We start from the raw sequence: 13,389 nt of genomic DNA on the forward strand, positions 1-13,389 counted from the left end.
CTGACTCTTTCGAATAACGTGGCCTAGAAACTTGGGTTTTGTTTGAAACAGATGTGGAATTCTATGCCTGCCAACTGTCGGGGGGGGGGTTGCTAAATCCCAGCACGACCCCTCCCCTTTCCCCGAGATCAGTCTGGGAGAGAGAGGATTCACTCAAAGCTTGTGCAGACAGAGCATGTAATTTTATTAATTACAATAATTCCTGATGGGAACTCGAGAGAGTTCTCAAGTCTCCCTCCAGAACTGGCACACTGAACAGATACAGAAGAAGAAGAGGAGATTGGATTTATAGCCCGCCCTTCACTACCCAAAGGTGTCTCAGAGCGGCTTACAATCTCCTTTCCCTTCCCCTCCCCACAACAGACACTCTGTGAGGTCAGTGGGGCTGAGAGAGCTCTGACAGAAACTGCTCTTTTTTAAGAACAGCTCTGACAGAACTATGGCTTGCCCAAGGTCTTCCAGCAGCTGCAAGTGGAGGAGTGGGGGAATCAAACCTAGTTCTCCCAGATTAGAGTCCGCGCACTTAACCACTACACCAAACTGGCTCTCTACAGACCCCCCCCCCCCAACGTTTAAATCTGTTCTTCGGCCTCTGATCTCTTAGCACCATTACCTCAGTCAAGGGTTGGTGCCATATTCTCTCTCAGAGTATGTGCTTTGTTTTCCTTTTCTCCCTGTTAGGAACGTGGATGTACTCTAAACAGAGAGAAGGGTAAATTATGTTTGGGGACAGAATGGATGAATGATTTTCCAAATAAAAATAAAGAATGAGTCTTGTATCTCCCAGACTGAACTTGGGGAAAGGGTGAGGGTCATGCAGAGTCTTAGCAAACTCCTCTAACACCAAACCCAGTCCCCTCTTTCCAGGACCTGACTGCAGTATCACAGAATACCCTGTTACTGCATCTGCTTTTACACTGGCATCTTCTAGATTGGCGTCCTCTCTCTGCCTTCTAGAGCTCTGGAGAGGACATTTAGGGTGTCTTTGACGACGGCTGTTAGGCATCTATGCAGCATGTAGTAGCTGGTAAGAAACGAGCTGCCTCCTGACACCAAGCAGCCGGCGAAGGGGAAGCGTTTCCACAAACAATACTCCACCATCATCAGAGTGGCTCCCACGAGGTCGGGAAGCCTCCAGAGAATGATGGGCATTAGTGATTTGGATGCCATCACTGCCTGAAGGGCCGTCACCGGCTTCCCAACATCCCTTGCTAGAGCTGTGAGCGACGGGTAGTCCAGGCCGAACACTTGGTAGCACTGAGAACGGAACTTCACAAAGAAGAACATGGCAACAATGAACGAGAACCCTGGCACAGGCAGCAAACCCAAAAACCCACAGAACAGGACTTTGATCCAAATCTTCCCCTTCATCGCGGCCTTCTTGTTCTCCAAGACAGGTGCAGCGAGGGAAGGCAGGCTGAAAATGAATGCTTGCCTCTTCAGCCACAAGAGGTCGCTCTGGAGCTTCTGCAACAGGAGGGGGAAGTCCAAGCTCTGGGGGTCCCAGTTGGACACCAGGAAGACTTGGGGGTCGATCACGTTTTCGTTCAGCAAGCACGTCACGCAGTCCTCCCTGATGCGCTGGAGGACCTTCTGATCGTCATAGCCCGATGCCTGCCGTCTCCGGGAGGCCTCCAGGTCGAGGTCTGTTTTGGCCCGCACAAAGTAGAACCTCTTGCCCATCGCCTGGATCTCGTGGGCCAGCTCAGCGTGGACAGTCCGGAAACGCTGGTAGCCAACGATGATGAAGAAGTCAAAGCGGTTCAGGTCCACCTGATTAACGCGGGAGCCGTAAGATTCTTCTCTCCCAGGCAAGTCCCAGAGGATGACTTGTGGAAGCATCAGAAGTGGGTAATCCTTGGCCTTTGTTGTTGTCGCCTGAATGCCGGTCTCGGCGGAGCCCGGCTCGCCGGAGCGTTTCCCCAGCATGCTGTTGACAAAGGAGGACTTCCCCGACCCTGGCTCACCCACTATGGCGACATTGAGCGGCGTGTTGCTGAAATACTGCGCGGGTTTCGCCTGCACCACGGAGATGGCGTCTGACAACTTCCCCTGATGGATAGCGACCTGGAATTCTTCCATAGCCATAGATCTGGAAGTTCTACAGTGAAAAGGAGGAGGGAGGTTTTAGCTTCAGCAATTCCTAACACCGTATTAAAAATAAGAAGCTTTTATTTAAGCTATTTATAGTCCACCTTTCTCTCTTGGGCTCGAGGAGGATTACACAGGGTGACTCAATACGATCAACAGGATGGGACATCCAATAAACAGTGCAACAGGATTGGAGTTGTGGAGCCAAACCAGAAATCTAAAAACAGATTTGGAGCAAAGCGTTAAGTATTAACACGACATGCCAAATAATGCAAAAAAACATTGTAAGATTCTACTGACAGGAAGCTATACACATTGTGTAGACCACCGTCTCTAATCATGGGTCTAAGTAACTTTGTGGATCATTTTGTAAGTACACTGAATTCATGTGCATACGCTCAAACCCCAGAATGGGCCACCTGTCTTACAGACCCACATGTGCTCTGCCTGGGAGCTCAGGGGTTAATCTTGGGCCAATCACGCTCTCTCAGCCTAGCCTACCTAGCAGGGTTGTTGTGAGGATAAAATGGAGAAAGGGAGAGCGATGGAATCCACTTTGGGTTCCGACTGGGAAGAGAATCAGGCTTCAAATAACTAACTAAATAAATAAAAGAGCAAGATTCGAATCTAGCAGCACCTTAAAGACCAACCGGATTTCTAGAATATAGGCTCTCAGGAGTCAAAGCTCTCTTAGTCAAATGAATACATATACACGAACACGCCTTGTACTGAATCGGACCTTTGGTCCATCAAAGTCAGTATTGTCTACTGAGACTAGCAGCAGCTCTCCTAAGTCCCAGGCAGAGGTCCTTCACATCACTTTCTACTAGGTCCTTTTCGACTGGAAATGCCAGGGATTGAACCTGGGACCTTTTGCATGCCAAGCAGATGCTCTGCCACTGAGCCACAGTTCCTCCCAGCCTGCACTTTGCTATGGCTTCCATCACCTATTCTCGGAATTCCAAAAATGCCTACAAGTTCAGCAAGGACTGGGACCCCACACGAGGCATCAAATAGTGCCCACCATTGTGGCCTTGAATGTGAAAATCTCCCCCCTGTGGTCCTCGTAACACAACACAGTAGATGGAACCAACAGGCTTTTGTTTTGTATGTAGCCCTTCCCCACACCAAAGAGATTGGATTTATATCCTGCCCTTCACTACCCAAAAGAGTCTCAGAGCGGTTTAGAATCTCCTTTCCCTTCCCTTCCCCACAACAGACACCCCGTGAGGTAGGTGGGGCTGAGAGAGCTCTCTCTTGAGAACTGCCCTTGAGAGAACAGCTCTGAGAGTACTTGTGACTGACCTAAGGTCACACCAGCAGCTGCACATGGAGGAGTAGGGAATCAAACCGGGTTCTCCAAGATTAGAGTCCACGGTTTTAACCATTACACCAAACTGGCATGCAGATTCTTTTCCCAGCTTGTCCCAGAGCATTAATCACAACAATAATCCAGTTTCAGGTGTTGGTCGGCAGTAGAACAGTGAGGTTTAAGTGCTTAGAGGCCTACAAGAGTTTGGGGGTATCTGACGAAGGGAAATTTCACTTTCGAAAGCTGGTACCCTGAAACTGTTGTTGGTCTCTAAGGTACTACAGGACTCAAATCTAACGGTTCGACAATTCCAGTCCCAGGAAGAGAGACAGAGAAATCTGTAGCATTGTTCACAAGTCACGATGAACACATGAGCAATCTGTGCACATCGTACACTCGATACTTCCTTGCAGATGCATCGAGCAATTCCCACCTTACATTAAATGCACTTACAAGCCAGATGTGTGACTGAAACCACTCGTTTCTCCAGGGGTCAATCCCTGGTTTCATTTGTCATGCCAACCCGTGTTGGCTCTTTCTCACAAACAGGGTTCCATGCAGGTTGGACACGTTTGCACTATAACATGTGAACTGGGTCTTGTGTGCCTTGATCTTCCTGGTGAACCCCCCCCCCAATCATTGTGGGTTTTAAAGGCCAGCCACAGTTGCAGCATGACAGGAGGGTCAAAAACTGTGTGTGTGCGGGAGGGCTGGTCAGAGTCTTACTGCAATGGGGAAGACCACAAGGGGGTGGAATGGGTAAGCCTTTTCTCTCCCCAGACTGCAGTCTCAGCAGTCAGCTGCTATTTGCTTTTACTTCCAGGTGGTGGCAGTACTGGTTTATTGTAGAAGAGTGAGATTGGAGTCCAGCAGCACCTTTTCGGAGCATGACTGTTGGGGCATGAGTTTTCGAGAGCTAAAGCTCACTGTGCCAGATATTTGCTTTTAACTAATGTTGGGAAGTTCTGATTGCCCATTCCCCCCCCCCCCAAGTGCCGGGTCTGGTTAGATCCTTGGGGAATCTGCTGGCTAAGAAGAGAGAGGAGCTGCTTTGGCTTGTGAAAGGTCTAGCTGAAATTTCTCCCTCGCTGGCTTTTATGCCTGACGCTTGCATGCTGGAACAACCTGTTGCCTGGGGTTGCAAAGTGGCCTGGAGAAATATAAAAAACGCCTGTCCCTTTAATAGAGACTTATCGGCATCTAATTCACAAAGGGAAATTTCAAGAGTTTTAGGGGGTTTTTTTAGGTTCCCCATCTGAAGGACCCTGACTAGGTGCAAAGGCAACAGGAATTTTTTTAAAAAACCAATGAATCATAAATTGAATTCCATATTTCAACTGCCCACGTTCACAACTTCATTCAGAGGGTAGGGGGCATTTTTCTCCCAGCCCGTTGGCAACCAGATCCCGCCGTCCGAGAGAGAGCGCCCCCCCCCCTCGTAAAATGCAGCCCAGCTGTAAGAAACGAGGATCGGATACTCTTTTGCTCCGCCCTCCCCAATTTCCCTCGCCTGCCTTCCAGCCAAATTGACGCCAGAATCGTGTCCCCTTTCCAGCCCTGGGCGCATCGATGGGGCGGCAGAAACAAGCCCTAACGCTCATGGTTGGTCTCTCTCAGCACACGCCAAGGGGACCCAAAAAAGGGACGGGGAAAGCCCCGTATGGCACCGAGACCCGACAAACTCCCCCCCCCCGCACACCAACCCACCAATGCTCCCTCTGAACCGTGGAGTTTTGTGAGCAAAAATTCTACTATGTGAGCTAGTACGAGCATGAAAGTTGGGAGCGGGCGATTTGGCTGCTGCATGACTCTCAGTTTGCTCTGTAGCCCTCCTTCCTGTGCTGATACAAAAATGTGTGAGCTGGAGGCTAAAAAACTGTGAACTAGCTCACACTAACTCAGCTTAGAGGGAACACTGCTACCCACCCAGACACACAAGCCGTCGACAAAACTCCTGCAAGAAAACTGACCCGCCCGCCGCCTCCGCTGCCACGCGAGCAAACGGGGACTTCAGCCGCCCAGATGTGCCCGCGGGCGCATTTGCCCCACAACTGGGGGAAAGCGCGGCTAGGGCACTCAGCCTAGAAAGCGACCGCTGGCTCAGGCTGTGATCGCCCAGAACTAAGCATGCCTCCTGGGAGCACCCTACTTGGGTGGAAAAGTGGCATAGAAATACATACATATAATAAAAGGCTTTCAAACACCCTCCCCTCTTCTTGCGCCGTTCAGGGTTCGAGAAGCGCGGCTGCAGCCGCTTCCCCGTGCCTCGATCGCCGCGAAGCCTGGAAAAGACGCCGCCCGGGCCGAGGGCGCGATCGCCTTACCTTACGTGCTTCCCGCGGCGGGCAGCGCGACTCCTTCCTCCCTCGCCTCTCTCCGCTCCCGGGGTCTGGCTTCCTCCCGTCCCTCGGCGGCTTTTCTCCACCCGCCCTGCTGCCCGCCTCCTCCGACCTTCAGACTCGTCGTCCTCTCGTCGAGACACCGCGCGGCTGCGGAAAGCGAAAGCAAAAGCGGATTCCGGCGGCCGCGGCCCGGAGCCCGCTGGCCACCAGGGGGCGCTAAAAGACAGCGCGGCTGGACGGATCGCGGCCTCGGTTTCTCCCCTCGCTCTTTATCCGGTTTTCGGCTCTTGTCGCCTGACCGACCGAAATAGACTGGACTCTCGCCCCCCAAAAAATAAAATAAAGCCCTGCAGCGGGGCGTGTGTGCCGGCAGTCTCCCAACTTGGAGACACGCACAGACCCCCACCCTTCCGCAGCGTCTGCTCGTCAAGCAAGCGAGTGCCCGGAAAAGGAAAGCGAAATCCCTGGGGTTCAGGTTCTCTTTCTCGGAAATCAGCTCTTTGAGCGGCCAGAGGAAGGGTAAGCGGGGCAGCGTTCCCGGTGGGAAAGAACGACCGGCGTGCAACTGTTCAGCTCAGCCGCCTCTTGCTAAAAATTTCCCGGTTTGGCAGCCACAGAGAGCCCGCAGCTGGGCTGTCTCTCCAAGTTTTCCCTTAAGAACATGACATAAGAGATGCCAATGTTGGATCAGGCCAAAGGCCCATCCAGTCCAACACTCTGTGTCACACAGTGGCCAGAAATACCAGTGCCATCAGGAGGTCCAGCAGTGGGGCCAAGACATTAGAAGCCCTCCCACTGTTGACCCCCCCCCAAGCACCAAGAAGACAGAACATCACTTTCCCCAGAATCCCTATCTATACCTTGTGGCTAATAGCCACTGATGGACCTCTGCTCCATATGCTTATCTAATTCCGTTTTGAAGCTGTCCATGCTTGTAGCCGCCACCACTTCCTGTGGCAGTGAATTCCAAGTGTTAATCACTCTTTGGGTGAAGAAGTACTTCCTTCTATCCGTTCTAACCCGACCGCTCAGCAATTTCATGGAGTGCCCACAAGTTCTTGTGTTGTGAGAAAGGGAGAAAAGTACCTCTTTCTCTACCTGCTCTTTCCCATGCATAATCTTATAAACCTCAATCATGTCACCCCTCAGTCGTCGTTTCTCCTTGTTCTCTTGGGGTAGGGTTACCAGCAATGCTCCCTCTAAGCTGTGGAGTCTTGTGAGCAAAAATTCTACTTTGGGAGCGAGCCATTTGGCTGCTACATAAATTAGTTTGTTCTGGAGCCATCCTTCCTGAGCTAAGATTAAAATGTATGTAAAAGGTAAAGGTTCCCTTGCTCGAAAGCCAGTTGAGTCCGACTCTAGGGTTGCGGTGCTCATCTCCGTTTCAAAGCCGAAGAGCCAGCGCTGTCCAAAGACGTTTCCGTGGTCAGGTGGCCAGCCTGACTAAACACCAAGGCGCACAGAACGCTGTTCCCTTCCCACCGAAGCGGTACCTATTTATCTACTTGCAATTTCTTGCTTTCGAACTGCTAGGTTGGCAGGAGCTGGAACTAGAGACAGGAGCTCACTCCGTCATGCAGCACACTCAGGTCTCGAACTGCTGAACTACCGACCTTCCACAGCCTGCAGTTCAGCATCTTAACCACTTGAGCCATCGCAGCTCCTCCCGGATGTATGAGCCGGAGGCTAAAAAACTGTGAGCTATCACACTAGCGCAGCTTAGAGGGAACACTGGTTACCAGCCTCCTGGGGGTGGCTGGAGATCTCCCACTATTACAAGGGATCTCCAGGCAACAGAGATCTGTTCACCTGGAGAAAAATGCTGCACTCTGTGGAAGCCCCTCCCCTCCTCAAACCCCACCCTCCTCAGGCAAACCCCTCCCCCCAAATCTCCAGGTATTTCCCAACTTTTAGTTAGTAACCCTACTTTAGGGATGCCAGTTTGGCGAAGTGGTTAAGAGGAGTGGCTTGATTTCCCCCTTCTCCACATGCAGCCAGCTGGGTGAACGTGGGCCAGTCACAGTTCTCTCAGAGCTGTTCTTTCAAGAGCAGTTCACTCAGAGCTCTCTCAGCCCCACCTACCTCACAGGATGTCTGTTGTGGGGAAGGGAAGGGAAATTAGATTGTAAGGTTCTCTAACAAGGGCGCTGTCACACATGGCGAAATTATGCAGTTTCAATCCACTTCAGCGACTGTTTGCAAGTAGATTTAGCCATTTCACACAGTAAGATCCAATTGCAAAGTGGATTGAAAGTGGATTGAAAGTGCATTATTTAGAGTGTGTGGTTTTGATCAAGCCGATAGTTAACTCCTTCCCAGGTCGTAATAGAAGGACACTTTTGTAAATTATGCTGGCAGGAGATAATCAAAGGCTGACTAGGATGGTTGCCAGTTTTGGTTGGCTGGCATACCAAACTAGGAAAGAGATAAAGTTCAGATAGGCCTAAACCTAACCTTTGATCATAATTTTGATTCTATTATATCTGTAAAGTTTTTAGATCCTTATTTATAATTTTAGATGCCATTGTATTTTATAATTTTACTGCTCCCTTAACTGTGTTTACTTGTCTTCTATTATACTGGTCTATGACTGTAATAAACTTGATAGAGTGTGTGAAAGTGCCAAGTAAAGAGTGGGGTGTTAATCCTCTCCTCCTCAAATTCCTCTTCCTCACATATAGGAACATCCCCCCCGAATGCTGATCTTTTATGGCTCTTATAGTTCTTTCTGGCTTCTACTGGACACTGTTTTTAGGAATTTTATGTGATGTGTTGTAGATTGGGGGATAATCTTGTAAACTGCTTTAAGCATCATTATGATGGTGAACTATGTTTGCCAACCTCCAGGTTGGGCCTGGAGATGTCCCAGAATTAAAACTGTCAGTTCCCTTGGAGAAAAGGACCACTATGGAGGGTGGCACTGACTGGCAGGATACCTGGCTGAGGTCCCTTCACTTCCCAAACCCCACCTTCCCAGGGCTCCACTGCCAAGATCTCCAGGAATTTCACCACCTGGAGTTGGCAACACTAGTAGTGTATTCTAAAGCTGCCATGGAATGCATGATGTATGTGAAACATCTCATTGACTTGTAATGTTAAGCTTCATTCTGGGCTAGGATCCAAATACATCCAATAGTATTGCTAGCCCAGGAAGTAACAAGCCAATCACTTCGCAGCAAGCTCCCTGAGTGGGAACGGCCGTGATTGGTCCTTATGTGAACAACCGTATTGGTTGGTGGGTGTGGCTACATTAGCCGGGAATGTTTAAAAGCAGGACAGCCGCAATGTAAAGGCTGTTCTGGCTATCAGATGTTGATCCGTACTGGAGTTGTGTTCGAGTTGAAGAATAAAGTTGTGTTCTTGCTGAATCGCTCTCTGACTACTTTGTTAAGCGAGCGACTTAACAGAGAGCATGGTTAATAACTAAACTAAATAATAAAAGGACAGTTTAATATGCAGTTTTCACTTTGGGAGTTGTGAACCAGGGGGATTCTGGTCTTAGAAGATCAATACTCCGTAAGAACACAAGAGGAGTCCAAACGGCCCATTCAGTCCAACACTCTGTGTCACACAGAGGCTGAAACCCAGGCGCCATCAGGAGGTCCACCAGTGGAGCCAGAACTCCAGAAGCCCTCCCACTGTTGCCCCCCCCCAAGCACCAAGAATGCAGAGTATCACTGCCCCAGACAGAGTGTTCCACCTCTACCTTGTGGCTGATAGTCACTGATGGTTTTCTGTTCCATACGTTTATCCAATCTACCTAAAAAGCACTCCTGCTGACAGAACTTTTATTGCAGTTCCCCTCAGCTTTCTTCCTGGAAGGGCGGACCAATAGAAGGGAGTGGAGTGGATTCTGCACAAACAGAATTGCTTTCACTTTTGCTGCCTGGCTGACTTTGGCTTTAAACCAGATAAGCTTTTTAAAGGGAGGAAGGAGAAGGCCTCCACCTCTGGAACGGAGCCGCCGTCTCTCCCCTGTGAGTTCACAGGCCCTGCCGATTCTTCAGCCCCTCCAAGCAGACCTCGATCAGGAACGGTAAGCCATCTCTCTTTGCTCTTTGTGCTCGTCTCTGCCTCTCCTGTGTTTCAATAGCTGCTGCTTTGTGATCTGCAGTGACAGGGATTTCAAATACTAAGTTTTTTTTAAAAAATGTGTTCGCAAACAAAACAATGAACCTAGCAGTGGCTGGGATCTTCCTTTGAAGAGGGGTGCAGTAAGATTATCAGTGAGGGGCCCAGTCCTGTTGTCTGATAATACCCAAGATTCAGTTTCAACAGTGTATTTCAAGAGTACTTCTTTGGGTGTGCTGCTTACAAATATAATCAGAACATAAGTCCAGCGATGCCTTAAAGATCAGCAATATTTATTCCAATATGAGGTCTCGTGAGTTTGATGAAGTTTAGAAAAGAGACGACAAGGAGGGGGGGGGAACATGAAAATTCTGCTTTTATAAAATTACTAGAAATAAGGCCCGTTGTGGAAATAAATACAACGAGATCTAGAAAGAGGCTCTGGGAGAGTGCTCTGGCTTTGGGCAAACAGTGTCAGTCTGCTTTTAAAACATGAACCTGGGACCTGCACACCACCAGAATACAGCAGGTTCCATATGCAACTGACATTCCAACTGCCTTGCGGGGGGGGGGAGTTTGAGGTGTGGAATGGAGTGAAGTCCAATCAGCTTCCATATGCAAGAGACCAGGTTGTCGCAGCAGTTGTGGTGTGGGCGGAACCCGGGCTTTGCCTTCTGATTGGTGGCGATATATGCTGAGGAGCAGTGCCATCAGCCATACACTAAGGGAGTGCATTTTAGAATTAGAACTTTGGCACCCACTATTCAGTTATATATAAGGAGAGATGCTTTTATGGTTTATAAAATTATGCATGAGGTGGAGAGAGAGGACAAGGAGACTATTCTCTCTCTCTCCCGAAAGTACTTAAATTTGGCATCAGACAAAACTGATGGGCAGTAGATTCAGGACGGACAAAAGGAAATGCTTCTTTACACAGAGAGGCTAGAATGTGGGATCTGTTGCCAGAGGAAGTAGTGATGGCCACAGGCATAGATAACTTTAAAAGCGGATTAGGTCGATTCATGGAGGAGAGGTCTGTCAGTAGCTACTAGCCATGGTGATGAAGAGAAACCTCGACATCCAGAGGTAGTCAGCCTCTGACTCCTAGTGCCAGGAGCAATGTTCCCTCTAAGCTGTGGAGTCTTGTGAGCAAAAATTCCACTTTGTGAGCTACTGGCATTAAAGTTATGAGCCAGAGATTTGGCTACTGCATAAATTAGCTTGCTCTGGAGCCCTCCTTCATGAGCTAAGACAAAAATGTGTGAGCCGGAGGCTAAAAAACTGTGAGCTAGCTCACACTAACTCAACTTAGAGGGAACACTAGCCAGGAGGCAACATAAGGGGAAGGCCTCGGCCTCTCTGCCCTGTTGTTGGCCCTCCAGAGGAACTGGCTGGCCGCTGTGTGAGGGAGGACGTTGGTCTGGATGGACCACTGGTCTGATCCAGCAAGGCTCTTCTGATGTTCTTATGAAGGCCTCGGCCTGTACACCCTGCTGTCGGCTGTCCAGAGGAACTGGTTGGCCAGTGTGTGAGACAGGATGTTGGACTAGATGGACCACTGGTCTGATCCAGCAGGGCTCTTCTGATGTTCTTATGAGGGCATCGACCTCTATGCCCCGTTGTTGGCCCTCCAGAGGAACTGGTTGGCCACTGTGTGAGACAGGATGCTGAGCTAGAGAGACTATTGGTCTGATTCAGCAGGGCTCTTCTGATGTTCTTATGAAGGCCTCTGCCTCTCTGCCCTATTGTTGGCCCTCCAGAGGAACTGGCTGGCCACTGTGTGAGAGAGAATGCTGGTCTGGATGGACCACTGGTCTGATCCAGCAGGGCTCTTCTTACTTTTTTAAAAAGGTTTTTATTTCATGTATATAACACAAACAAGACATTCAAGGACAAAACCTAAGTATATGACCTCATACTGTAATGATACATTATGTTTCTTTTTCCACCTTAATATTTTGATATGTAAGTTTTTCACAATCAAATATATAGTTTTGTTTCTTTTTAGTTAAGTTAAAAGTCTAGGGATTTTATGTATTAAGTTCTTCTATCCATTTATAAAGCCTTGACCAGGTATTCTCAAAGTTGTCTTTATTATTTCCTTTCAGGATTAGAGTTAAATTGTCCATTTCTGCTGTTTCCAGTATTTTGTTTGTAATTTCTTCCTTTGAAGGTGCTTCACTTCTTCATCAACATTTAGCATATACAATTCTTGCTGCTGTCGCAATATGTATAGTAAGATAAAATCTTGTTTTTTATATTTCTCTGGTGATATATTCAATAAAAATAGTTCTGGTGTATAAGGCACAATAGTTTTCAAAACTTTTTGTAAGAGTTCATGTATCCAACACCAATATTTTTTAGCTCTATAACATGTCCACCACATATGAAAAAATGAACCAACACTGGGTTTTTTTTACATTTCCAACATTCATTTGGTAAGTCAGGGTTGAATTTAGCTAATTTATCTGGAGTAATATACCATCTATAAAACATTTTTTATATATTTTCTTTATATGTAGTTGCTTTAGGGGGCAGGGCTTCGGGAGCGGTTGCAACGGAAGCCCTTTGAGAGATCTCCCGGGTCTCCCCGTCTTTAACCCTGCTGAAACGACCATAAATGAGCATATTCCCTGCTTAAAAGCATACCAAAAGAAGCGTAAAACTCTGGAGTCAAAGTAAGAACAGTTTAAAATTTTTTTTGATCCGTTCAAGCGCTTCAGCAAACGATTGAAAGAGCGGTCCGGACGTCTCAAAATGGCGACCGGCACTGTAATAACGGAACTAAATGCAACCCCATTAACTAAACAGGATCTAATCGATAGCTTTCAGCAAATAAGATTGGACATAAAACCAGAAATTCATGACTCTATTAAAGAGGCCCTAAAACCTATAACGGAGCAGATAGAAACTCTCCAAACCTCAATTCAAAACGTAGCCCTTACTGCTGATGCGGCACTTGAGGCCTCAACGGCAACGAATGAGGATATTCATAACCTACAAGAGGCTGAGTCATGGGCAAGGGAGAGAATACTGTACCTGGAGCATCGCATGAGGGAAAGATTGATTAAGTTTCGAGGTTTCCCTGAAAATGCGAAAAAAGACGCAGACCCATCGGTCTTTTTAAACCAATGGATGCAAACAGCCTTTGAAAAGGAAACACCTCAGGCGCCCAAAACACTGAGAGCTTACAGAATTGGCATGAAAACATCCAAGGACCGTAAAGGACCCAGAGACTTTCTTGCCGAGGTGGAAAACTCCAGCCAAAAATACAAGCTACTTAAACTGGCCAAGTCGGCAACCAAGTTGGATTTCGAAGGGGTGCAAATAAATATAGACGAAGGTGAGAGCCTACTGATGAACCTTGGAATCAACCCAATAATAGAGATGGAGACAGATCCTCAAGCATCCAGGAAAAGGTCCAGACAAGCTACCCCACATAAATGGAGCAAGATCCCGACGAGAAGAAAGATTGCCTACGATCTAAGACAACAAAGATCCTGAGTCCCCGATCTCAACAGCCACTCATATATAAGCAGGTTAACATGAATTTATAGGAATGTGATAGCGTGT

The 13,389-nt window shown here is 48.2% G+C and overlaps 1 protein-coding gene across 1 annotated transcript; it reads right to left on the reverse strand.

Moving 5' to 3' along the window:
* Window positions 1-518: 518 nt before the first annotated feature.
* On the reverse strand, window positions 519-6,003 carry LOC107114792 (interferon-inducible GTPase 5-like). The gene is made up of 3 exons (XM_015416389.1): window positions 5,728-6,003; window positions 2,196-2,308; window positions 519-2,101 (listed from the first exon to the last, which is right to left on the reverse strand). Exons 2-3 carry the CDS (start codon window positions 2,258-2,260, stop codon window positions 928-930), a joined length of 1,239 nt encoding a protein of 412 aa, XP_015271875.1. The 5' UTR covers window positions 2,261-2,308; window positions 5,728-6,003; the 3' UTR covers window positions 519-927.
* Between the last annotated feature and the right edge of the window lie 7,386 nt (window positions 6,004-13,389).

The sequence above is a fragment of the Gekko japonicus genome, unplaced genomic scaffold (assembly GCF_001447785.1).
Source record: "Gekko japonicus isolate JY-2015 unplaced genomic scaffold, Gekko_japonicus_V1.1 scaffold2726, whole genome shotgun sequence".
NCBI classification, from domain to species: Eukaryota; Metazoa; Chordata; class Lepidosauria; order Squamata; family Gekkonidae; genus Gekko; species Gekko japonicus.